The sequence below is a fragment of the Plectropomus leopardus genome, chromosome 12 (assembly GCF_026936395.1).
Source record: "Plectropomus leopardus strain MGB_pleo_1.0 chromosome 12, ASM2693639v1, whole genome shotgun sequence".
NCBI classification, from domain to species: Eukaryota; Metazoa; Chordata; class Actinopteri; order Perciformes; family Serranidae; genus Plectropomus; species Plectropomus leopardus.
The window spans coordinates 24,070,816-24,098,251 of record NC_142187.1 but is presented as its reverse complement, the minus strand read 5'-3'; the positions used below and the strand labels follow the sequence as shown (position 1 = coordinate 24,098,251).

At 37.6% G+C, this 27,436-nt stretch overlaps 2 protein-coding genes and 1 long non-coding RNA gene across 3 annotated transcripts; 1 reads left to right on the top strand and 2 right to left on the bottom strand.

Annotated features, from left to right (window-relative positions):
• Positions 1-810: 810 nt before the first annotated feature.
• On the top strand, positions 811-2,970 carry LOC121951654 (chymotrypsin-like elastase family member 3B). Its single transcript, XM_042498073.2, has 7 exons — positions 811-903; positions 1,009-1,180; positions 1,649-1,774; positions 2,007-2,143; positions 2,255-2,397; positions 2,484-2,636; positions 2,899-2,970. Exons 1-7 carry the CDS (start codon positions 864-866, stop codon positions 2,914-2,916), a joined length of 789 nt encoding a protein of 262 aa, XP_042354007.1. The 5' UTR covers positions 811-863; the 3' UTR covers positions 2,917-2,970.
• wrnip1 (WRN helicase interacting protein 1) lies at positions 2,956-15,648 on the bottom strand. The gene is made up of 7 exons (XM_042498072.2): positions 14,986-15,648; positions 12,814-13,008; positions 10,734-10,972; positions 8,159-8,373; positions 5,315-5,470; positions 4,299-4,378; positions 2,956-4,186 (listed from the first exon to the last, which is right to left on the bottom strand). The coding sequence occupies exons 1-7, from the start codon at positions 15,613-15,615 to the stop codon at positions 3,905-3,907; spliced, it is 1,797 nt and encodes a 598-aa protein (XP_042354006.2). The 5' UTR covers positions 15,616-15,648; the 3' UTR covers positions 2,956-3,904.
• A 1,874-nt stretch (positions 15,649-17,522) lies between these two features.
• LOC148188107 (uncharacterized) lies at positions 17,523-26,143 on the bottom strand. Its single transcript, XR_015778178.1, has 3 exons — positions 25,935-26,143; positions 19,271-19,331; positions 17,523-19,170 (listed from the first exon to the last, which is right to left on the bottom strand). It is a non-coding gene; the product is annotated as an uncharacterized LOC148188107 (long non-coding RNA).
• Positions 26,144-27,436: the final 1,293 nt, after the last annotated feature.

Here is a 27,436-nt window from a genome sequence, read left to right as displayed (position 1 = left end):
ACAACACCGTTTCAACCTGCCGAAAAGTGATTGCAGCTCCTACATTGTCTCTGAAAGGTTGTTTCTGTATCGAAATTACTTGATTTCAATCATAGTGATACTAATGTGAATGAATACGAAAACATTGCGCGATCCTTATCAAAACGCGCACTTGATTTAGTGATTCACATGCACGTTTAAAAAACGTCACCTCCTGGGCTCCATATAATTAAACTAGTTTCTTAAAAAAAAAGTAGATAGATATTATATAGATATTAGAATAATATTCATGAATATTGGAAGATCCTGGGGAAGATCCAGAGGAACTGTATGTAGTTCCTCTTGCCCCCAAATCAGGAAACCATGTCTTAAATTGTAAAGGCATATAACTATACCTTTTGGGCCATATGGAAATGAACACTAACTCCTGTTTAGTAATATAATCTTAAATTTTGGTGGGACCCTGTTTGTAGCCAGCTTTCAGTTTGCGCATTGAATTGCTTTATTAAAATGCCTTTCATTAAATGAAATATCCATTATTTTCTTACACTGCGCTGAAACTTTTATGTTTGTATTTTATACCTGTTTTTATTTTTAAATTATCTTACATTATTTTTATTTTCTTGCTCTTTGATGGCTTCTAATTGTATTTTAATGTCCTTATATAGTGTGTTTTCATTTGGTCTTTTTCTCTCGCCTCATCTCAATCTGCACATAATGTATACATTCTGACTTTCCGCAGTTATCTGACTTCTCTGTTGGCACACAGCAGCTTTAACACCTGGAAAATTGAAGGAAAACTCCCAGGCTAAGTCTGGTGTCGTCTGGACTGCTGCCCATAAATAGCTCAGCATGATAAACCAGTTCTTTCGGACAAATAAGAGATGGAACTGGTACTTGTGCTCCTCCTGGTTGTTACAACTGGTGAGTTCACATTAAATACGAACAATATACTGTTGGAATTAGAGCTGACGTTAATACATGTAGAGGATATGACAGAATCTCACTTTTCTTTGTCTCTGCCTTAAGTGTTTGGGTGTGGCGTCCCCAGCTACCAGCCCAACACCAGCCGCGTGGTGAACGGGGAAGAAGCCCGTCCGTACAGTTGGCCATGGCAAGTTTCTTTGGAGTCTTTCTTCCCAACCTGTGGAGGAACGCTTATTGCCCCTAACTGGGTCTTGACTGCTGCACACTGCATCACGTGAGGAAAACTTTATATTTGGCATTTGCATATTGGATCTTTATTTTGGAACATGCAAAATAAATTGTGAAGGAAAAAAATACAAAAACAAAAATATAAGTGATATGTACATTCCATATAAACAATTATTAAAAAATGAAAATATAAGGCACCTTGTACATCTTATGGAATTAATTTACTTAAATTATGTACCCAGCTATCTCTATTATTTATTTGTTTAATTTATATGTTTATTTTACCTTCCTTTTCTCTTTTTAGGATTCATAATCTCCATATTTTTCTAAAAATACAACTAAACAAAAACACATTTAAAATGTTTTTATCTTTTAACAGTCAACTTCAAAAAAATCCCAAACAACCTCGAAATTTGTCTGAAAATGCAACAAAAAAAAAAAAAATCCAAGATACTTTAACTTTCTACAGTCAACTTCAAAACAATATGTTAAGCTTTTTTATTTTCCTATCCAGATTCCACACCTACAGGGTTGTTCTTGCTGAGCATGACATGAACAAGGAGGAGGGACCTGAACAGTCTATTATGGTGTCAAAAATGTTCATCCATCCCAAATGGAACGACAACTGTGTGTCTTGTGGGTAAGTCATCATCCCTGCTCAACATAATAACTCCAGCGCTCCACATCTGTGGTGGATCATAAAGAAACACAGTAAATATGTCCTTGGAAAATGACCCTGGGATTATCTATTGAAGAGCGGCTGAGTAAACAGAAGTTATCGAATTGACTCCACACAGTTAAACAGACTCTTGGCAATTTAAATATATAATTACTGACATGTTGAATTGTTTTTGTTTCATCCTGTTATGTAGTAATGACATTGCTCTGCTGAAGTTGGAGAAAAGTGCTGTCATCAATGACAAGGTTCAGCCGGCTTGCCTGCCACAGCAAGATGCCACTCTCACCCACAGCCAGCCCTGCTACGTCACAGGCTGGGGTCGTCTCTACTGTAAGACCTGACGCCAAATCCCTTAGCTAACATGGGGTGCAGTGCACTCGTGTACATCAAATATATTCCAGACATGATTAAAATGCAAAGTTCTTATAATTTTCTCTTTAGCTGGTGGTCCTCGGGCAACTACACTCCAGCAGGCTCTACTTCCTGTGGTGGATCACTCTATCTGTAGTCGAAGCGACTGGTGGGGCAGCTCAGCAAAGACAACAATGGTCTGTGCCGGAGGAGAGAGCAAGTCAGCGTGCCACGTGAGAAACAACCATGCACCCCCATGCTCTGTGTGAAACAAACATTACCATTTTCCATTGCTCTAAAACCTGCCATTATCTCCCAGGGGGACTCTGGAGGCCCTCTGAACTGCGAGGGCAGAGATGGTAAGTGGTACGTGCAAGGAGTGACCAGTTTTGTGGACGGACGGGGCTGTAACACCCCTCAGAAACCTACAATGTTCACCCGTGTGGCCACTTTCATCCCCTGGATCAGTGAGGTGAGGGAAGACACATCATAGTTTTTGTAAATATGTTATTTATTAAGTTATTACTGTATACTACTGATTTGTTTGACTTTAAGATTTATGGATACATTGCTGCTTTTTTAACTGTCGTGTAAGGTGACTTTGAAAGGAGCCAATAAATAAAATGCATTTTATTATTATTATTATTACTATTATCAAATGGCATTAAGTAACCATATAATAGATAGGATATTTCTGAAATGAACAAACTTAATCTTGTGATATTTCCCCTCAGACCATGGCCCAAAACTGAACAAGTTTTTGTAACTGAAGAAGTGACCGGACAATAAACTGTATGATGACATAATTTTATATTTGTCTTGTATTTTATCAAAATATATACATACATAAAAAATTAATAAGTTTAAACAATGTTTGACAACATATTAAACATTTGAATATCTACTATGTAGAAACAAAGATTGTGGGTATTTAGTGTATATGTTACTGTTATTCATTTGAACAGATTTTTCTTCTGAATATATCTTTGTAGATGAAATGTAAATGGTTAGCGTATCCTTCATATTGTATTCAAAAACAACAAGCGAAAGCAAACTTTGAGAAAAACTTAGATAAAATATGATGATTGACTGATTAAAGGTCCACTGTGTAGGATTTAGGGGGATATATTGCTAGAAATGGTATATAATATCATAAGCATGTTTTTTTTCAGTGTTTAATTACCTGAAAAGAAGAACTGTTGTGTTTTTGTTACCTTAGATAAACCTTTTACATCTCCACAGTCAGCCATGTTGCACAGCCTTTTTTTTGCGTTCGTCGTCGTAGTTAGCAGCCCCTTTTGTGGCGAGCAGCGCTGGAAAAACCTGATTATTATTATTATTTCAATCTCAAACTGTTTTATTCATTGTTTAAATCAATTTAAATCCCCTGGTCCTTTGTTTTTGGAGAGTAAGAGACTTCTATGGACAACTCAGCTCCCACTAATAATCCTCATGAACAATGACCACTGAGGGAAACTGAGTTCACACTTGGCATAGGGGAGAACTTTTAGCTGGTTGCAATCTTCCACTCTAAATACCCCTAAATCCTACCCACCTTTCCTTCAATTTTTCTTTCACCTTTGCAAATGATCACTTACTGAAAAGACATGTAAACGAACTAAGCGTAATTTTTAATTAGGATCAGCAGCTGCATTTTTGGATTATATCCCAACATTTGACAAGATTGTTTTCATTCAGCAACCTTGATTGTTAACCTGTTTCACCAGGATGTGTCAGTCCTCATGGGTCTGAAGGTGTCCAGGTGAAAAAGTTGATTCCCTGAAGCTCGTCAGGCAGGTAGTTCTGGTCTACAGGGTTGCTGAAGGCTGGGTTGTATTTGTATCCTTTGGCGTAGCCCAGTTGTTTCATCAGCCTGGTGGGGGCGTTGCGAAGGTGCAGGGGGACCGGAGGCAGAGGGCCTTTGTGGTTCCTCAAACAGGCTTTTACATTAGCGTAAGCCATGTAGATATCCACAGACTTGGGTGCTCGTGCCAGATAGACTGCACACTGAGCCAGGATCACCTGTTGAAAAAGGAAACTAAGGTAAAGACATCAGGATGTAACTATTGTAAGATTGACTGAAAATCAGGTTGAAATGACTCAAAAACATCACTGATCGGTCAGATGAGCCTACCTCACATTCAGGCATCCCGATGAAGTGACAGGCTTGGAAGGCTGACACAGCCTGAGGAAGAGCAGAGGGGTCTGCCATACCTGAGAGAGACCAGAGCCATCCAGTCAGGCTGCATTAAAAGATACTTTTCTTGCTCAAATTCTTCTCTCTCATTTCCCTGATTATTCTTTGGACAACTATTTCCATCCAGCATTCTCTCAGAATGATTATAGACATTTCAATAAGCAATTGGAGACTCAGAAAGTATTTGAAGTCTTCAGGTTCACTGGGCGATTTAAAGAAAATGATTCTTTTCTCTTGCAACAGTACGGTACAGCTGTCTTTGAAAGTGCTGTGCAGTAAAACTGTTAAATACTTCATGACTTTTAATAACAATGTTTCAAACTGTCCAAAAAAGTGAGGAAGATCTAATCAATCAGCACAGAAAATAGTTTTTGCAGAACATTATAATGTGATAGGGAAGTTGCCCTATTGAATATAAAAAGTCATCACTTCATAATTTTATCCTATTAAGACATTTATGTGATTCTTTGTCAAGATTAGGATTAAGAAATCTTATTGGCCAAAAACATGTTTTGTGAAGTCACAGTGATCTTGATGTTTGACCTACAAAATTGTATCTGTTTATCCTTCAGTCCAGGTGGACGTTTGTGCCTAATATGAAGAAATATCATCAAGGCGTTTTTGTAACTACGGACAACCCGAAAACACAACCAGCGTGGAGGCATAATAAGTGATGTCATCTTTAGTCATGAGGTGGGATTTAAGAACAATATTAGGGCCTCTTTTTGAAGAGGACAGTCTTCACGTTGGCTCAAATGAAACTACTATTTCAATGATGTTAGCAGGGACACACTCATGTAAAAATACACACATGATCAGAAGAATATCATCTAAACGTTATAGCTAAACAGTGGAGGTCAGTTGGAAGCTGCATATTGAAAGATAATAACACATTAATCAAATGATCAAAAGTAAATGAAAGTTGAGATTATAAAATAAATCAATGAACTAACCCACATCCTCGCTGGCAAAGCGGACCATTCTGCGAGCCACATAGAGAGGATCCTCGCCACCCTCCAGCATGCGGCCCAGCCAGTAGAGAGACGCATTCTCATCCGAGCCTCTCATCGACTTATGTAACGCTGAGATGCAGTTGAAATGCTCTTCACCTTTAAGTAACACACAAAAACAGTACATTAACACATGTGGCAAGAAAATAAAACGCAAAATTTTCAACCTTTACAAAAAACAAAAAAAAAAACTGAGATGGATCACACAATATAAAGCCACAATGAAGGGTAATGAAGGATAATGAAGATCATTAGTCAAGCTGAGACACAGTCTCATCACCCTGTGAAGCAGGGAACAGTAAATCTTAGTCTTTTGGGGCAGCTGGTGTGTTATGTAACAGGACACCATGGATGGTCACAGGAGAAGGTAAATGTACATAGATATTGTTACTAGGATAAACATTAAATAAACATTGCTTTCTTGTATTAAGAAACTATTGCAGTTGTGAAAATAGCAAACTATAGTCTAGGTTTATGGACATACTGCATACCAATCCAAGCAGAGTCATAGTGTTATATATACAGTGCCTTGCGAAAGTATTCGGCCCCCTTGAACCTTGCAACCTTTCGCCACATTTCAGGCTTCAAACATAAAGATATCAAATTTAAATTTTTTGTCAAGAAACAACAACAAGTGGGACACAATCGTGAAGTGGAATGAAATTTATTGAGTAATTTAAACTTTTTTAACAAATAAAAAACTGAAAAGTGGGGCGTGCAATATTATTTGGCCCCCTTGCGTTAATACTTTGTAGCGCCACCTTTTGCTCCAATTACAGCTGCAAGTCGCTTGGGGTATGTTTCTATCAGTTTTGCACATCGAGAGACTAAAATTCTTGCCCATTCTTCCTTGCAAAACAGCTCGAGCTCAGTGAGGTTGGATGGAGAGCGTTTGTGAACAGCAGTCTTCAGCTCTTTCCACAGATTCTCGATTGGATTCAGGTCTGGACTTTGACTTGGCCATTCTAACACCTGGATACGTTTATTTGTGAACCATTCCATTGTAGATTTGGCTTTATGTTTTGGATCATTGTCCTGTTGGAAGATAAATCTCCGTCCCAGTCTCAGGTCTTGTGCAGACTCCAACAGGTTTTCTTCCAGAATGGTCCTGTATTTGGCTCCATCCATCTTCCCGTCAATTTTAACCATCTTCCCTGTCCCTGCTGAAGAAAAGCAGGCCCAAACCATGATGCTGCCACCACCATGTTTGACAGTGGGGATGGTGTGTTCAGGGTGATGAGCTGTATTGCTTTTACGCCAAACATATCGTTTTGCATTGTGGCCAAAAGTTCGATTTTGGTTTCATCTGACCAGAGCACCTTCTTCCACATGTTTGGTGTGTCTCCCAGGTGGCTTGTGGCAAACTTTAAACGAGACTTTTTATGGATATCTTTGAGAAATGGCTTTCTTCTTGCCACTCTTCCATAAAGGCCAGATTTGTGCAGTGTACGACTGATTGTTGTCCTATGGACAGACTCTCCTACCTCAGCTGTAGATCTCTGCAGTTCATCCAGAGTGATCATGGGCCTCTTGGCTGCATCTCTGATCAGTTTTCTCCTTGTTTGAGATGAAAGTTTGGAGGGACGGCCGGGTCTTGGTAGATTTGCAGTGGTCTGATACTCCTTCCATTTCAATATGATTGCTTGCACAGTGCTCCTTGAGATGTTTAAAGCTTGGGAAATCTTTTTGTATCCAAATCCGGCTTTAAACTCCTCCACAACAGTATCTCGGACCTGCCTGGTGTGTTCCTTGGTCTTCATGATGCTCTCTGCGCTTTAAACAGAACCCTGAGACTATCACAGAGCAGGTGCATTTATACGGAGACTTGATTACACACAGGTGGATTCTATTTATCATCATCAGTCATTTAGGACAACATTGGATCATTCAGAGATCCTCACTGAACTTCTGGAGTGAGTTTGCTGCATTGAAAGTAAAGGGGCCGAATAATATTGCACGCCCCACTTTTCAGTTTTTTATTTGTTAAAAAAGTTTAAATTATCCAATAAATTTCGTTCCACTTCACGATTGTGTCCCACTTGTTGTTGATTCTTGACAAAAAATTAAAATTTTATTTCTTTATGTTTGAAGCCTGAAATGTGGTGAAAGGTTGAAAGGTTCAAGGGGGCCGAATACTTTCGCAAGGCACTGTACATTTGTATGGACACTGAGGCGCAACTTCAGTGTGTGTATTGTGTAAGATGTGGCACTCCTAAGCAACCGTGAGCATGACTGTAAACACCCCCCAGTGACATGCGTTTTTGAGGTTTTCTTTTCATCTCTTATCATTCAGTGCACTTCATGTGAAAGCCCCGTGATGTGATACGTGACATGGCTGTTAAACTCAAAACCTCAAGACATTTAGATGTTATTTAAAGTGGAAACAGTGATGGCAGGTGTTACACTGAAACTCCAGTGTAGCAATGTGTTAATGTGCAGACATACTTTTGTCAATATGGATTTCATAGGTGTTTTGTGATGCAAAATAACAGAAATGAAAACATGGGATTAAAAAATGTGATTAGTTAATGAGAGTCTGTGATTAATTGTGATTTTAAAAAACTGTTTGACAGCCCTACGTTTTTGTTCTGACAGTCTCACAGTTTCAGCCATCACTGGTAATATATTTTAACAGAAACCAACTGGAAGCAATTTACAAAAAAATATTACTAGTTTCTTTGGTAAATCTAGGGTGCACTGCAGCTGCAGACGGCACTATGATCATTGGGGTTCACATCGGCCACCTTAAGTTCATAAAACTATACCACTGAAAAAATATGGTCTTACCGGCTTTATCATAGAGAATATGAGACCTCTGAAGACCTTCCTTGATGTGTTCCTCCTTCACCAGTATCTCCTGAGAAACCTCTTGTCCTGATGACCAGGCCGAGCTCACCTGAGCCTGAACAGCCAACTGCAGACTGTTCAGTCCTGTTCTCGCGTCACCATCACACAGGTAGGCGATTGTGTCCAGGGCTTTTTGTTCAATGAAAATCTTTGGCCTAGGAAAGCAATAATATCAGATATACCACATCAGTATCAATACTTTTAAAATATAGTTCTTTTTTGTAAGGACACTATAAATGTATAAAATCCACTGAATGAGTATGAAATATTAATGTTTAATATTTCTACTTGTTAGTCCTGAGAATTAATTCAAGGATGCAAACACAGATAACTGTTTGTTACCAGGAATCTACTAAAGCAATCAGACGTTTACATCAGCTGTCTTTACCAAAGACTTCTTATCATCCTCATCTCAAACTGTCCTTGCTGACGAGCTCTTGAGGGCGCCACTGTTTTTAGCTCCTCAGAACCTCGAATGCCTCACATGGTGACAAAATTCGACCCATGGGCAGCTCCCTTCAAGCATTCATGGGAAGTACTATCAATATCCCCTGTGCCCTCCTTAATGCTAGCACTTCAACAACTTTCAGTCTGCTCTGATAACTGCCCAACAATAACCCTTCTACACGTACAACAAAAAAAAAAAACCCAAAACAAAACAAAACAAAAATAATAAAAAAATGCTTTCAGTGTGTAGGAAAAGTTACATTAGACTGAAGATCTGCAACAATTAATCGATAAGTTCCCATCTATTAAACTAATCTACAAATAATTTGATAATCATTTAATCAGTTTGAGTAATTAAAAAAAAAGATTTTAACTTCTTACATGTGAATATTTTCTGGATTATTTACTCCTTTATATTATTTTACAGAATATATTTGGAAAAAGGAAAAAAACAAGACATTTTAAAGTTGTCACTTTTGGCTTTGGGACACACTGATTGACAATTTTCACTATTTTCTGACATTTTGGTGCCCGTGTTAACAGGTTAGAGCAGCCACACTGCCAGACAGGAAAAATAGTCTTTTAACGCTTATATTGGCATTATACAACCTTTCACTACAGTTTCAATGCCTATTTTTCACTGCCATGAAGAGATACAAATATCTTATTTTTTCTCAACATCTTCTGTTTCTGTTTCAAAGTAAAAGACCTGACAGTGCTTCGGTTGACAGAATCCCTTGAGGCATTTTGTTGTGAAATATTTGCATGAAAGTGTTGTTCACAATACAAGGGCTTGCACGGCCTCATATATTAATAAAGTATTGGCTTTTAATTGTGGAGCTTTCATGCTCCTTTCAGCTTTCATGAAGTCCCGCTCATGTACTGTGGCCCAGTTGTTAAAACATGCAGTACTGGGTGTCTACCTTGAAACCCAGAGTATAACGGAGTTAATATATTCAAAAAGATATATGAATAATATACACCCAGTTGCCAGCTTCTCTATTGGGATAAGCTGAGAAGTGTTTCTGTTATTTCCGCAGCCATATGGATAAATAGTGTGAACAATAGCTGTTAGTGTAACTACAGCTTTGCAATATGATGAAACATTTCGTATCACAATAAAAAACTATAGTTTCATATTATTATTATTATTATTATAACAATATTCTATTAAACTTTCTATAACTTAATTCTTTATTTGATTTGAACTGTATTTTATTCAACTTTATTTTGACAGTAGTTTATGTAACTTTATTTTATGGCAGAGCTACTTTACTTCTAACTGTAGTTTATTAAATAATTTTGTATTTTAGTAGTTTACAGTAGCTTAGAGGAGATTTCAAAATATCGGATATAAATCGCGTATCGTGATATAGCCTAAAAATATTGTGATATTATTTTTAAGTCATACCACCCAGTCCTAAATGTAACGCAATACAATTCAACAGCACCGACACCAACTACAGCCTTCAAACTGATCATAATGAGTAAAATCTCTCTAAATCACTTTCAACAAAAAATGGACATTATAACCTTGAGGTAGATTTAATGCAGGACAGTTGTATTATCATTATTTTAATTGTTTAATTGTTTGTAATTGTTTTTTAATATGAGTGGTGTAGGCTACAATGGTGATTTATCCCAGATTAAAGCGAGCCAGCTTCATTCTGGTTTAAACACAAAATTAGCTGGCTAACCCTTTAATCTTAGAGCATGGTGCAGGCCCTGGTTTCAGTGCATCCAAAACAAACAAAAATATGATAAAAATATTTGATCATATCTCCGGAGTTCATCATCATCACACACAATCTGCAGCCAGCAGTTAACAGCTGTCTTATTGTCTGCAACTCATGCAGATTCTCTTCTGTCAACATATCAGACCAGATCAGAGCTGAGGGGGATTGCTGTGGCTCCAACAACTACTGCTGCACTCCTCCCATATATTATCTAACTGAACCCACTAAGCCAGGAACAGAAGGAGACAACAGGCCTCCCACTCAACCAAAGGATTTTGTCTGGTGACACCCGGTCATGATGACTGAAACTTGGTCACCAAGTGCACACTTACTCATGTCCGTCTGATTGGTCTGGATCTTTAGAAGTTGCCGAATCTTCTCCCAGGACTCTGATCCCCAGCGTAGAGACAGCTCTGTCCAGGATTGAGCCCATCGCCTCCACAGAGAGCTTCTCCAGAACCAGCACCCTGCACCTGCTCAGCAGGGCAGCATTCACCTGGAAGGACGGGTTTTCTGTGGTTGCCCCGATCAGAGTCACCGTCCCACACTCCACGTGAGGAAGGAAGGTGTCCTACAGATACACACACATATTAAAGGGGAAAAAGGACAGCACAGATGAGAGGGGAAAAAAGGACAACAATGACCATCTATGAAATGACAAGACATCAAGGGTAAGTGTTTGTTTGACTAGTTCTGCTAGTTCACTTACAGGGTTCCTACAGCTCAAGTCAAATTAAATTGAATAATTTTACAATAGCCAAAGCTGAAAAAAATAACATGAACTATGAATCAACATTTTTTACATAGAGTATTTTTTTTTTACCCAAACACTAACTGTAGCATAAAACATTACATTGTTGGTCCAGTGGAAAAGTTTGAAAAATAGCATTTATTGGTGATTTTTACCATTTTTGCACATCTCACTCTCTATTTGGGATTATTCTACTGCTTGAATACCCAACGTGAAGAGTTTAAGAAGAGGGCTTTGGTAAATTACTAAAAATAAAAAACAGATGTTAACAATAACTTTGAGATTTTACAATGCAAATTTAGAAAAGAAATCCTACTTCTAATGTCTTAGCCTTTAGATATTTTAATATAAATGAAGGCCTTATTTCCAGATTAATGAATCCAATGCCTTTTAAGACGTTTTAAGGATTAAGGATTTAAGACTTTTTTAGGATCCACAGGGACCCTGACATAGGATTTACTGTCATGTAGACAAAACTAACCAAAGTTTACCAATTGTTTTCTACAGTCAACAGTTTCTAAGTTTAGGAAGCAAAATAGGAAGCAAACAGAACTGAATGAGCTATTGTGTTTTGGCAGTTTCACTGAAAAAAAGCGGCCAAACCTAACCTATTTCTCCTACCAACTCATCAACAATAATATACGTTTTCCAAGAATCAACCACAGGATTTGTTGGGTATTGTTTGAGAGGGGATGACTGAGTGTTTATTTTGAGTGAGCAAAGTCTCGTAAATGGAGCTGTTAAGACAGGCTGTAAACTGTATTTTTATGCTTACTTCCAGTTGTTGTGCTAAGCTAAATTTACTATTGTAGCCTCGTAACTGACAGTGGACATGAGAGAGAAGCATCAAACTTCTTATCCAGCACTTAAGAAACTAGGATTGCCGCATGACTGTTGTATGTCTCCGCAAAATCAAATCCATGACTGTGAAAACATGAATGCTTCAGATACATTTTCCCCGCTGTAGCACAGAAGATCGATACAATCAGCAAACACTGCTCAAGCTTAGTGTCACCAATTCAGTATCTGATCAAATGTCTCCCCTTCTGTTCCTGAGTTATGACACTGAGTAATGGATAGAAAAGTGTTTTTTGCAGAGCATAATGAAAATTATCTTTTGGAAATAAAAAATCACCCTTAATCATTTTTTCCTCGTAGACATTTGAGTGAAATTATGTCATAAGTAGCGTATGATTTGTTAAGTTATGGCCCAAAAAAGAAGTTTCATGAGGTCACAGAGACCTTGGCCGAGGAACTTCGACCACTAAAGTCTAATAAGTTCATTCTTAAGTCAAAGTTTGTCCAAAATTTGAAGAAATTCTCTCACAGTGTTCTTGATATAACATCTTATTGAGAATAATACGGATGCAAAGTCACAGTGACCCTTGAACAACAAAATCAAATGAGTTCATTCTTGAGTCCGAGTGGACGTTTGTGCCAAATTTGACAAAATTCTCTGAAGACCTTCTTCAGATATCTCATTCACAAGAACATACTACATACATAATGCCTCCAGCGACGGCTATCTGCAGCACAGAGGCAGGAAAAGTGGATAAGCATAGATGACAAACTATTCCTTTGACCTATTTGACACAAACATTGAAGAAAAATATAAACACTGGCTGGATTTTGGAGTTGCAGCCTCTGGCCCAATACTCCACCTGTTGGGATTTGTTGAAGCGGTGAATCTCATCAATGAACAAAATGGTCTTCCTCTTGCACAGTCGGAGCTCGTTCTGCGCCTGCTTGATCACCTCTCGTACGTCATTGGTGGACGCGCTGGTGGCGGACAGAGTGACAAAACGAGCTGTTCCCTTCTTTTTACTGGTGCTGGCAATTATGTGAGCCAGAGTGGTCTGAAAGAAACAAACAAAACAAATCAATTATATTAAACATTCAATGCCTTTTGGAATCGAAACAGGATAAATTATCAGCACCTTCAGTCTCCAGGTTTTGAGGCATTTATTTTATTTCCAGGTCATAAATTCATCCTCCTCTGAGGGCCTAGCAGATCCTCTCTTCGCTGTAAATCCTTATAACAAGCTCCAGGAATAACTGTTCAATTGTGAACCCTGAGAGCTGTAAGACACCTGGCAGAGGGAGTTAAAGTGTTACTAAAGCATGTGGACGATGTATGGCGAGCTGCCGTGCGTCAGTCCACCCTCCAGTAGCTTGGCATACCTAAGAAGTCATTAACATGCTGTATTCAGGTCTGACAAAGAACAGATGCAAATACCCACCTGGCAGCCAGAGGATTAACGTACTCTTTCAACATACTGTAAACATTTCAACCGTCTCTTTATCAAGTGCAGAAGAGGGAAGAGCAATAAAGATACATGCTGCTACTACGCAAACTGAGTACAACTGCATAGACTGCATTCACTGTTTTCTAAAGAAAAAGGTAAAAAAAAACCTCACTGGTTGCTGCCTTCTTTTACTCAATTTAAATATATTTATACATAAAATATATTTTGCTTTTGAACTGTACGATGGAGACAATCATTTAAAATGTTACATGGGCTATGGAAAATTGTGAAGGACATTTATTTTAGAATATTTTATGGATTAAACCAGAGGCCTTCAATGTGTTTCAGGTCAAGGACGCCCTAACTGAAAGAGCAGAGACCCCATATTACATATATATACATAAAACTGAGCTGCACTTGTACTAAGAAGTTAAAGAAAACTTTTTTAACATCTGTTTTATCCAATAAGGTAAAATTTTCAGTCTGTTCATTTCACAGCATATCATTTTTATTCCAGCAGGTTGTTTCTAGTAAACTGAAAAAAAGGCTGTTGATTTTATTATTTTAGTGGGCAAAAGTTTAATTTGTATTTGTAATATTAATAATTTACATAATTACACAAAGTCGATACCTGGAGCAGGGCATTAATGCAATGACAGAAATATGTTGTTTTTTTTACAAAAACATGGGGAAAAAGCAATGAGCAACTTGGTAATAAATGTTTCACACCCTGCAAGAAACTTAAAATTAAAATTATTATTTTTTCAAAAGCAAGGGGAAAATATCTGGGCACAGGAAAATATCAGAAGTATATGCTGCATATAATCATATTGATTGCTAGAAAAATCATATCTGTAAAGTGGAGGCACATTCACCGGCATCAGAGACTGAAACAAGTCTGTATAATGGAGTACATGACAGCAAAACTGCAAATGAAAATGGACATTTTCTACAAAGATGGACTCCAGTTATGTTGTATTTGAATACCAATGCATGTAATCAGATGCTCTTAAAAAAGGTAAATTTCCAGTAATTTTCTTGTAATTCTTTTTCTAATTTCTTGCTAATTTTGGGGTCATTTCTTTTGTCTTTGCTCATGTCCTTGCTCCCATGTTTTTAATATAAATCAAGCCAATTTATTCAGGTTTCAAATGCTAACGAGAAAGAATGAGTCAATGTAATTCAGAAAATTCTTATTTTTTCTGATTATTTTTCTAGGAAAAAAGGAAAAAAGGGGAAAACTGTACCCATAATTATTATGAATACATATTGATTTTTTATTTCTCTTTTTTATATTATTTTTTATTTTATTTGTATAATATTATTATTTATATACTTATAAATAATAATAATAATAATAATAATAAAGTAATACTACTTCCTTTTTTTCTTTTCTAATTTTCTTCCTCCCATGTTTTTTAAATAAATCAAGCCAACTTGTTCAGGTTTCAAATGGATAATAACGGAGAATAAATTGATGTAATTCTGAGAATCTTTCATTGTTTTGAGTTTGAGGGAAAGCTACGTGCATGCTCTACGGGATAAATAAAACAAATTAAAATGAGATGTCAGTGGTCTCTACCTCACCTTTCCGCATCCCGGTGGTCCCCAGAGGATCAGAGACGGTATTTCCTGGGAGTCCAGAAGTGACCGGATGAGTGTTTGCTGGCCCACAACTTTATTTTGACCGAAGTATTCCTGCAGCGTGTTTGGTCTCAGTACCTCAGCCAGAGGCTTGTTTGTAGTAAGAAGTGTCCGCGGTGATAAATCTGTTGTCCTCATCGTGTGTTTAACTGCAGACGGCTGGCTCCTCTCTGAACCCTCTGCTGCTCCTGCTTCTGCCTCACCCGGCAAGTTCCGTTTAACGCCCTTGTTGACAGCAGATTGTTTACTCGGAAATGACACATTTCGCTCACTTTGAACTGAAGTTTTACTCTTATTTGCCTGAAAAAGAGAAAACATGGAAGATGAAGGCGGCGCAGCCGCAGAGGAGGAGCCGGCCGCGGGGTGGTTGACACCGGGGCCGGGAGGTTCAGTCTCCGCACTAACGCGAGATTTCTTTGACGGAGGCTCGTTTTCGTGCGTTGCCGGCGGACTGCTGTCGGAGACGCTTTTCAACAGACACACGTCGAGGTGTCCGTTAATTGTGGCCGGTTGGAAGTCTTTAAAACAAACGGGACACTGCACCGGATCTGTTGATGTCATCTCAGCAGCCATGTTGGTTCCCGCGAAACTTTTGACCCTGATCACGTGACCAAACAATGTTGTCCCTAATTGCCCCCTTCAGTTTTTTTTATTTTTTAAAATTATTATTATCTTTGCCTAAACGCTATGCCCTAAATATGGTTTTCCCGTTTTACAAACTAAATGTGACGTTTATTAGAAAACTATATTATTTTTTTTTAGTCAACTTCCTTTCATTTCCTGTCTCTGTGCATTCACGGGCTTGATGGGACTGTCCGACATCTGGATATTTCTGGCTTTTACCTCCGAGTTTTACACTACACTACATAAAGATTGACAATTCAAAATTGGAGGTTGATCGCTTTTATTTGTTCATTAAGATCAAGTATATGGCAAGTCTGGCTTACGCTGCAAATTAAATATGACTGTAACAGTCTTCTTTATTTGGTAGTCACCGGAAACATTTTTCCTACAGGCTATAAAGTACATGAACGCAGCATGTGCTGTGGAGTCCCTCGGTGTTCTTGCAAATGAAAAGGTTAAATTAAAGTTCATTAATTGATTTTTTTTTTTTTTGTCTAATAAAAGACTGAAACCAATGAAACACCTTACAAACAAACAATCTGACACATTACTAAATCAGAATTTAAAACAATTAATTGATTATTATGCAGTGGTTGATGAAGTAAGCCGGGCCGACCCGAAAGCTTTAGTAAACGTAGCCAAAGATTTCTTAACAGAAATGACTTTGGTATAAGTTAAAGTCACCTATTAGAATATTACTTGAGTAGAGAGAGTGTCTTTTTTTTCCATATTTTTTTCCCATAATTAAGTATTAAAAGTCATTTTCTGATATTAAAAGTACTCAACTATTGAAAGTAAAAGTACAGGTAAATGCTGATGATTAATAAACAGGCAGTTAGAATTTTAAGGATTATGAAATGTATTTCTTGGTAACATACACCACCTTAAAAATGGAGTGTACATTACACTTGAAGACTAACAAGGTGTTCTTTTTTTTTTTTTACAACTTAAAGAATTTTAAGAAAAAAATCCAGTTATTCCCTCTTTTCTATTCCTTCAATCATTCTTTTGTCCATCTGTCCCTTCCTCCCTTCCTATCCTGTTTTGTAGTAAGTAACTAAAATGCTTAGAGGAAATGTAGTTGTGTAAAAGTACACATTTTATTTAGTAAATATTGTAAAGTAAAAGTGAAAGTTGACAAAAATATAAAAACTCAAGTAAAGTACAGATACTCAATAAATACTTAAATATTCCCTTTCCCCATCTTTCTCCCGTCCTCTGCTCAGATAAAAGACCCGGCCAACAGAAACACACCAGAGAGGTCAACCAGGCCGAGAAGACGGACAGACAGCTCAGAAGGAAAGGGCTTGCAGCCAAGTGTCCCTCTCAGAAAGAATGGCCAAGCTGAAGTCAGTCCATCAGCCTGCCAACAGCCGAAACATGACCAAGCTGGCCTTCTTCCCCTACTTAGAGAAGGTGAAAACCATGCGCTGCTTCTGGGAGATGAAGTTTGAGCTAGAGGTATCCACGCAGCTCATAAATTCCATATTTAAGATACTCAGGTTATGTTATGGAGTGATACATTTTGTGTGTTTGAATCAGGCTTTCGAGTCCTCTGGAGCACCAGCAGAGGGCAGTAAAAGTGATATGGATTTGGGCATTTGGAGAAAAGCTGTGAACAATGTGCTGGTGCATTTATTAGTCTGCTTAAAATTCAGTGGAAATACATAGCTGCTGCCCTCTTTATAGTAAAAATAGTCATTTGAGACAGTTTTGACAGGTATTTTTAACAATATTAAGATGGTCAAAAACATTATATTTATAAAGTATAAAGTGGCTAAAAATGACACTGTGGTGTTAAACGCACACTCATAACACATAATCGCTCATTAAAGACCATTGGTGTCTTCAAATATATCAATTTTATTAATATTGTATTGCCAGAAATAGCATAAAACAAAACATGCACTCAAGGATTAAATTAACCACAGGCTGCAGTTATAATTATGTAGGCACACTATAAAGCAAGCTGAGACATTGTGACTGATTAAAGATCAGTTTTTTTTCCTCCATGGCAGCCAAGACATTCACTGAGCAGGGAGAGCATAGCTCCCATCCAGAAGTGAGCTCATTATTGTGTTTGGCAGAGCCGGTGGTGAAGCCAGAGGAGGTCGGGGAGACATCCAGACATGCTGTGCATAGCTGTGATTGGCCACTGTCAACCAGATGATGCATTCCTGGATTTGTGTCCATGGCTTTCACAGCCAACAGGCCATTTTTTCATAGTTCACATTATGTGGTTGAATTTCACCCCCCTCTTTATGTTCAACTTTTTTTTCTTAAAAAAGGAATAATGTGTTTAACCAGTAGTTTAAAAACATATTTTTCTCCATAAAAATGATCTTTAGCTCAATTAATATCAATTTAATTAATATTTAGTGTAATCATATCTTAACATCTTACAGGTTTACAAATGAGGATATACAAGTTTTCCATTAAAAAATTTCAAACTTTTTTTGCACACTGGCAAAAACACATTTTTTTGCCCCACAATTTTCATATAGTTTCTGTTATAGGGTCATGTTGATTAATTCAAACAACAACAACAGTATGTGTCTCATATTGGAAAAGAAAAATCAGCTTCTGTCTAAATGTGATAATTTTACCCTCTGTATTCTCCACTATCACTGCAAAAGTTAAATTGACTCTAACAGTATGTGTGTAATATATAAACATGCAGGGCAGGGGTTGAAAACATGTTGAATTAGTACTTCTTAATTTACATGTTCATCACAGTAATTAAGCCCAGCAGAAAAAGTTTCATGCTCCAAAAATTATTTCAAATATTTTTCCTGTATTTTTAAAATTTGAAATGGATCAATTTGACCCACAACATAACATGAGGGTTAAAAGCCCTCAGACGCCCCTCACTTAGTAAATAATCCATGCGTTAATTTTAAATTGAATTGTCATTTAATATTGACGTTATTTTCATTTGTATACAACATGATATAATTTAGTGTTTAACAGTTAATATAAAATCGCCTCAGCTGAGACTGTTGAGTGTGAGCTCCCATGCGAGTCAGTGTGACATTTGGACCTGTAATCCAATAGCACAGGCTATTTATTTACACCATATCCAAGTGTCTGTGTTGACAGGGAGCTGAGACACCCTATCACAATTCTCTCACTTATCAATGTCAGTACTGTGTCAAAGATTAATTTTGCTTTTGGTGAATAGTTTCTGAAAGGAAAATAAAAGTCCTGCTTTGTAGTAAAGATGGAAGGATTAGAAAAAATGAGTGGATGAGGGTGTCAGAGAGAGCTCGTCTCTCAGTCACCTTTTGGCACCTGTCACTCTTTTGTCATGAGGACAAACTGCCCGTCCTCTGGCTCTAAGTGCTGATGTGAGTTGGGTGTTGACTGAATTAACAGAGAGCGTGGCATTAATGTTTGGGCGGTGCGTTGCCTGAGAAGGAGCTGTCATCTCTTCTTACTCTCCACTTGAGACTCTTCCTCGTAAGCTCCAAGAGGCCCTTTGTAGTTAAAGATAGGAGAAGCAAGCTATAGAAGAAGGATGAAGAGTAAAGTTAAAGCCATGGAGAACTTTGTCACGGGCTGGGACATTTGGCTAGTCAACAGCATGTGTATGGTCGCCTCCTACCTCTGGAGCAGGCTGTGCGATTTACTCTGCTACAGGAGGAGGCACAGAGCATCCACTTCACCTGCCATTCAGGTAGATATGAGGCTGTTTAATTTATTGAATAATACTCAAAAATTTGAAAATATTTGGACTATACCTGCCAAATTGTATATATTAAACTTACATTTGTCTGCTAATTACCCATACCATTTAAACATGATTACATATGACATATTGTTCACAAAATTTATTTGAATTGAAGAAGTATAAATGTTGCAACCGACCCCAAATCTGGGGACAGTTGCAAAATAATAGTAATAATGAAACTATCTCCAATGATTATCGAACTCACAATGACTCGTGCATAAATGCATTTTAACATAGAGATGTAGCAGCTTACCATTTTATATATTCGGGTGAAATTGTATGCAATCACAATGACTTGTGCATATTGAAAAATACTGTCATGTGATTTGTTCTGATATGGCTGCTTAGCTTGAGGACGACTGCAACTGTCCTCCATATTGCGCAACACTAACAGAAAATCAGCAAAAAAATCACATAATGTGTTCGTTCACAGTGATGAATATTTGTGTGACTGTTCCTTGACGGCCTTTAAACGGCACACATTGACCAGTTACTAATACTTTAGATCCTGTCAACAAATTTTGGACTGTCTTCAGAGAGGATGGCAGCAGCTGGTGGAATACCAACATTTAATAACTCCCCTGACTTGATAATCTGACTGTCCTCGCAGGAATGTCCCATTAGGCTGGAGGTATAGTCATTTTAGAAAGTGTTGGTACTTGTTTTCTTCTTTTCTCTCTACTTACTTTTGTACTGCACATCATTTGTAATATTTGCTCTCAATTCATGCTCCAAGAGGCATCTACAAGTAGAATCAGTGAGCTACAGTTGATAAAAAGCAGCAAACATGTTTATAGTGGAGTAATATCTATTTTAAGGCCAGCACAATTAATCTAAATATTACTGAAACTCCAACATGACCTACTGCAATATCCAAATCGCAGGAGCTGACATTTTTTTGGTAAAGGTAAAATGTGTCACAACATACCAAAATGAAGCCTTGTGGTACTACTACAGAAATACCCTGGTCTACAAATCATATTCCAGATGTAAGAGAAAATGCTTATTTGGTAGTACAGACCCCAGAAAAAATCATGTCATTGTCATTTTTATTTTTTTCTTAGTGAAAATAAATAGCAAAATAACCATTCCCACACAACAATCAAAATATCTGTATATCTTGTATCTTTTTGCATATTGTGCAGCCCTATTTTCCAGAAGTCGTTGATTTAACACTAAGTTTTTAAAATTGACTCCATAGGCAGCAGTGTTTGCGCTTCCACTTTATTTGCTCTGTTTTTTTTTCTTATTGTTGTTATTCTTAGTTTCCTTGGAAGAGACAATGATGCACAGTTGGTATCAAATACATAATTTATAACTTATGCACCACAAGACTTTGCCTCTGTGGGAAAGATCAAGCTCACAAGTTCTATTAAACACAGCAAACACGAGTTGCCAGCAGGCAGCAGAGGCATGGTGCCGCTCTGTTGTGTTGTAGCATCATATTTCACATGGAGTAGTCTCTCAGCCACTTCTTATAACAGGGACAATGCTGGCAACTGATGGAAACGAGTTTCCTTCTAATCATAGTGTTATAATTACTTAAATCTCAGACAACAAACAAACGCCACAGATGCATGCGTTGTAAATGTCACTGAGATAGACGTGTCTGTTTATTTTTAACTGCTGTTATTATTATTTCTCTAACTAATTATGTTTATTTGACAGGTGAAATATATTCATTTTGTATTATACTCAAACATATGATGCTTAGACATCATTATATAATGGAAATGTGTATAATTTATTCCTATAGCATCACTTCATCCGGTATATTTTGTTTTGTCTAGAAACCTGAAAGCACAAACACACATTTAATTTAATTAGTCAGCTGAGCATATGGTGGGTAATTCTTTCAGCAGTAATGTGAGGCTCAGTATTGGAATGAAAGGTGAGACTGATAATGTGTTTTGCTATGTTATGGATAGCAGCAGCATTAGATAAGGAGTTGGTGGTGTTTATGAGTGCAGAGCTCAGAGAATCTGCTGTAAAGGTACAGTGAGCTCTAGTGGTAGCGCCTGACAGGCACAATGCAGGGTCTCACAGTAATGAAACACATCAGGCTGAAAATCCTCCGTTTCCTGCCATCTAGTGATTTTCAGATTGTTTTTGTGATGTATTGTTTTATTAGCAGTGACTATGCATGTGGTAGAACAAGCTACAAACATGAAACCTTTGAGATCAGTGCAAGAGAGCTTTTCTGTTGAGAAACATCTGGCATTTTATACCCATCTGATGCTCACTATTTCACTTTGTCTGATAATTACTCTTGGATATCTGTTCTGTTGCTTCCCTTAAAACCATTAAATCTCACTTTACCTGTTTCACAACGTACATTTATGCTGAGAGAACTCTGCATCAGTATAAGTATACGTTACACATCTAAACACACATACTGTCTTATTAATGCCATGGCCGTAGTCCTCAGAGAGAAGCCGAATGCCCTCTCTTGTTTCCACTCCTCTTTTGGCATTTAGGAGATCCTCACTGACATTTGCTGTTGTACATCCACAAGTACGTGACTAAGCTTTCTGTGCATTCTGTCACTGACCTTTAATACCTTTTATGACATCCTCGATGTAAAGCGCTTCTTATGTTTCCTCACTGATAATAATAGTGCATCTGGGAATATCTTTCAGGCACTGTACGTGACTGAAATTACTTGTCAAGTACAAGTAAGATTACCTGTGCTGAACAGAAAAGTACCACAGTACAGTATCTCTTTTTAAAATGACTCTGAGCAGCACTCAGTTACATACGATTGTGTCATCCTTACTAAAAGCAGCAAGAAGTTACTTTAATTTTGAGTTGATTTTGGTTGCCCCTGTGGACAAAGCAGTAGTGATTTCCAAAATGAAGACTGCATTTCCCATGAGCACCACCGCCTCATATTGTAAAGAGCTCCTCTTAATCTTTGTGAAACTCGGTGGTGCACCACAGAGCTGAAATGATGAGTTGATAAATTAATAAGGTGAATATTGTGAATATATTGTGTGAAGATCTGCTGGTTTTTTTAGTCTCTTATGGTCGTGAATTGAGTAGTTTTGGATTTCCAACTATTGGTTGGACAAATCAGGCTGTTTAAACATGCTCACTTGGGCTCTAAGAACTTTCTTTACTCACTTTTAAATGGTTTTTGAACATTTTGTCAACCAAATGATTCAATTAATAATAAAAATAATAACTTGTCACTGTTTTTTTTACCCTTTGTACCAAAAGGTGTTTCAAACTCAAAAGATTTTGGATGAAGTCTCTCTGTCTATCCTTTACCAAGATGAACATTGCCAACTGCTGTTCAAAATAAAAGCAGACTTTGTGAATAATTGGCCCAGACACATAGTTTGCATAATTTAATTCATTTGAGCATGTCCAATTACAAAAGGCATCAGTGCATATCCTATGAAATCTCTCAACACTGAAATATTTTAGCTCGGATGTGATAACTAGTACATCTATCACAATTCACAAGGCTAACGTATGTATTCATGTATGTGGGGAGTCATGTATTGAATCAGCATAATGTGGTCTAGTTGGCCTATAGTTTTAATATCCTTACATAAACAACTCCAAAGTGCAGCAGCAGAATGTGTTTACATGCCAAGAAAGAAAACATGAGAGGGAAAGAACAGAAAAGACGTCGTAGACATTAGCACGAGGAGTTAAGTTTCATGGCTGCCACACACATTTAAGCCCACAAGTTTCCAAGAGAAAGTGTAGCCAGAACTGGCAGGCTGTGCAATGTGTGAGCAGAGACTGGAGAGGTGACTGGACAGTAGCCACAGCACACAGTCCCAATGCTTCCCAGGACATTGTGTTCTCAGTTCAGGAGGTGGTGCTCCATTTTTAACAGTTCACCTTGTCGCTGTGCCAAACAAATAGCCTAATACAGAAGGGCGCAGGTCACATTATTCAACTGGACAGTATAATCTCCTGCAGGGACTGACTGTTCGAGAAGATAAACTAAAAGCATGTATGCATTTAGGTGCTTTTCTTTTGCCTTTTTACTCAGAGGAGGTTATATAGACGTAATGGCTCAGCTACTTTATTTGGTTTTAAAACTTCCCTGTGGCCTTAATTTATTTGGCCAAAGCGCATAACGTATGGCTTGCGTTATGCATGCTATAAACAGGTTCCCTAACAATCAACACTTTATTAAAGCTGCAAAAAGCATTACTAATAATTGTCTAACTGTTAAAGCTAAAATGCCCTCAAAAAATTGCATGCCAAGAATTCTCAGGCCCATTATCTCAGATGTTAGGATATGCTGCTTTTCTCTGTTCTGAATCAAAACAGACTGAATATCTTTGAATTTTAGGGTTGATAAAAAAAAAAGACATTTAAAGACAGCTTCACCTCTGTCATACTGTGACAACATTTATTTTTCAATTATTTTTTGACGCTATGTAGACCAAAATTTATCAAGTATTAAAGGAACAGTGTGTAAGATTTAGGGGGATTTAGTGTATTTTTATTTTTTTGGATTCATGCACGACTGAGCAACTTTCATAAGAATAAACTGGGTATGCCTCAAATGTATCCAGGTGTCATAAGTTATGTTCACAGTGCGGGCCCAAGTGGCCCGAATGTAATGACAGTGTGAACAGCACAAATCAGATGGAGTCTGATCTTCTCAAACTGGATTTGGGCCACTTTCATATTTGGTTCTAAATAAGATACAGATCTGATTTTTTGAAACGTGAACTCAGTCTGAACAGCCATGCGACCTGTAATGGAATTCAATGCAACTTTTACGATCAACATCCTTCTATATAATGACTAAAACTCAGTTTGTCTGTCTGTCTGTTTGTAGGGAGAGACTTATAAACAATGTTGACTTGCTTCTTCTTCTGCCCGCGGAGTACCTGCACAATAACTTAAAAATTAAACTGTAATTTGTCACATCGGTGGCCTCCATGTTTTTTAGGGGCTTCTTTTCCTTGTTTACTTCTGTATACACAGCATGCTGTGTGTGATGTGTTCTTCTGGCTATTCGGGCCACATCAGAGCCATGAACAGTTCACATAGGAGTCTGATATTGACCATACTTTAAATGATAATGTGAACTGCTACATAAAAAAATTGGATCCACAAAAAAAAAAATCCAAATTCAGCACTAAAGCTTGCAGTTTGAACATATATGATGTGGACCCACACCCTATATAGATATAAACTGCTTATTCTAAGGTAATGAAAACACAACAATTCCTATTTTCAGGTAAATATATACTAAAGAAAACATTATATGATATTCCATTTCTGCCCATATATCCCCCTAAATCCTACAGGCAGAACAGAAAATAATTGTCAGATTAACAGACTAATGGATAATAAAAATAATCATTAGTGCCATCTTTACAGTTTACCACGTTATTGATAATAGATACTGGTTTCAATATTATTGGCGTTACAAAGGATGCATGTTGGCCTTAACAGTTTGCAGTTTCACTATTTAAAGGAGCTAAGCCCCATGCTGTATATCATTTTACCTTTAAATTTTTTCCACTCTCAACGTCTGTAAGTCAAACTGCAAGGTCAACCGGGACACACGCACAAACATGAACTGTGTCTGTTACATATTACATAGGGTTTCTGAGCATTCACACAGCTGGCAGTGCCTCCAAACATCCTAATCATTTTGCTGTCACATTAACTAAACAACGTTTTAATCCTGCACCAGTAGACAGGCAGTGATTTCTCTCCTGCCACTTTGTGTGCCCAGTCTGTGTGTGTACACATACTTGTGTTTGGCAAAGAGGGTGAGAGAGGACTGTGACCACACTGCTGTTACTTTCTTTGGCGTTAGTTTCACTGTAAAGTGTAAGTGATATAACATGATATTTGCTTTATGTAATAAGCCCCAGGGGCCAAGAGGTCTGTTTATACCCTCTGCAGGGTTTAATAACCTTAAAGTGTCCCCTACCTCTAAGCAATGAAAGACATCATAGTCATTTCAAAAACATGGAAAGAATGAGCAATTTAACAAGAATTTACCCAAAAGAAGAAAATTACCTGAAAATGAGCAAATGAAACAAAAACAGGAACTGAGATGAAAAAAAAGGTACTAAAATAAAATAGTAAATATAAACAAATAATAATGTATATTTTACTGTAACCTAATTTTAAATATATAATTGTAATAATATGTTTTCTTTAAATTATTCTGTTGTTATTTGAAAATGTTTTAATGATTCTCCTATTTTTAGGTCAATTTCTTGTCACCTTTTACTTATTTTTTTGCAATTTGCAGGACATTTCATGCCAAGTTGCTGATTGCCCCCCCTCCAATGTTTAAAAAGAAATTAAACCAAATTGTGTTTTAAAATTTTAAATGAACGCTAAAGGTGTCTAAAATAGCACAAGAAAACTGATGTTGATCCAGGGATTAAAGGGTTATTATGCAGCAAAATAACATTGTTGTGTGACAGCATCTAGTTCTATTTGTCTTTTACATTCTCCTTGTGTCTGTCTGCTGCATGCACACAGCTGCAGAAGAGTTGACCGCCCCTCAAATTGACACAACATGCTGCAAATGACCTACGTTGTCTGTCATCTGCTGGCATCCAGGGACAGGTGTGAGCGTCCCTGTCTCTCTCCGAGTGATTGATGGCTGGTTTCACTCCCATCTGTTTCTGCCCCGTCAGAGTCACTTGTTCTTTCCGCTGTAGCCACCTCGAGTGAAAGAAAGTAATATGCACGCTGGTGCAGCGACTTGTCATTAAACACGAGCTGACAGGTAAACTCCTTCTCCTTTCCTTCCCCTCACCTTACCCCACTTGACTCCACTTTATCTGCCAAGTTTACACCCCTGCTGCAGTGCAGGGGAGTTTGGCTGAGGTCACCATGGCTCATTTTGCTGTCTGTGACCCTGTTGTCCCAAGTACTTCACAGTGGCCTGAGTAAAGCTGGATCAGTCTATGATCTGTGAACTTATGGAGACAAAATGAATTTGCCAAGTTTGATAGAACTGTCATGAAATAGTTTAACTGTAAGTGCATTGCAGCTTATAGTTATTTAATTGACTTGGACAATAGCACGTAGTTCAGTGTTTGTTTGGGTATTTAACCCTTTGAACCCTTAGCAAATTGGTTTGACTTCTTTCAAATACATGGGTAGAAAGCACTGAGCAACTTAACAGGACATGACCCAAAAATGTGCAGGACATTTTTTTTAAGTAACAAGAAAATTACCCTGAAAAATCCCCCCCCCCAAAAAAGTATATTTTTTTCTGTGACATAACTTTAAATATATGTTTATAATAATTATATATATCAGGTTTTTTTCTCATATATTTCCCCAGAATTTTAAAACTTTCGTCTTTTTTTTTTTTTTTTAAAGTCATTTTCTTGTCGCCTTTTACTAATTTTTTGCAGTTTGCAGGACTTTTCTTGCCAAGTTGCTCATTGCCTTTTTCCTCATGTTTTCAAAGGAAATCAAACCAATTTACTCAGTTACCGATACGTTGCGAAAAGCATCTCAACAAAGCACAATGGAAGTGATTTTGATTTCAAGGGAGTAATATCTCTGCGTCTGTTGACACGTTAGTATAAATCATATTTAGGTTTACAGTAAAAATGGGTAACGGTCATATTACAAGAGGTAAGTCAAAATGGATCCCTTGCTCTCTACAGGGAGGTTATCAGTGGATGTTTTTGTCGGTGAGTAGGCATCATATAAATCATTCGTGTCACCCGTCTCCTCTTTCAGCAGACGGGCTAAACATCTTACTGTGGGTCCCCTTATCCCCTCAGCACTGGGTGCAAGTTACAGGCATCCAGAAGATAAGCAAGGAATTCGCATTGCAACATGGTTGTCATTCACAATTGTAAACGTCCAGGCAGCTGTGTCCAATAACCAGCAGCATTCTGAGTTTTCAATGCTATGAATATTACTTGAGTATTTCTTTGTCATTGTCAGCTTGTATTTAGAAATGACAATAAAATCTGTCCTACACCTGTGCAGTCCACTCAAGAACATGGACCAGACGTGTCCATCTGTCACTGTGAGTTAATGTCATTGTCATCTGAATTGGAAAAATGAATG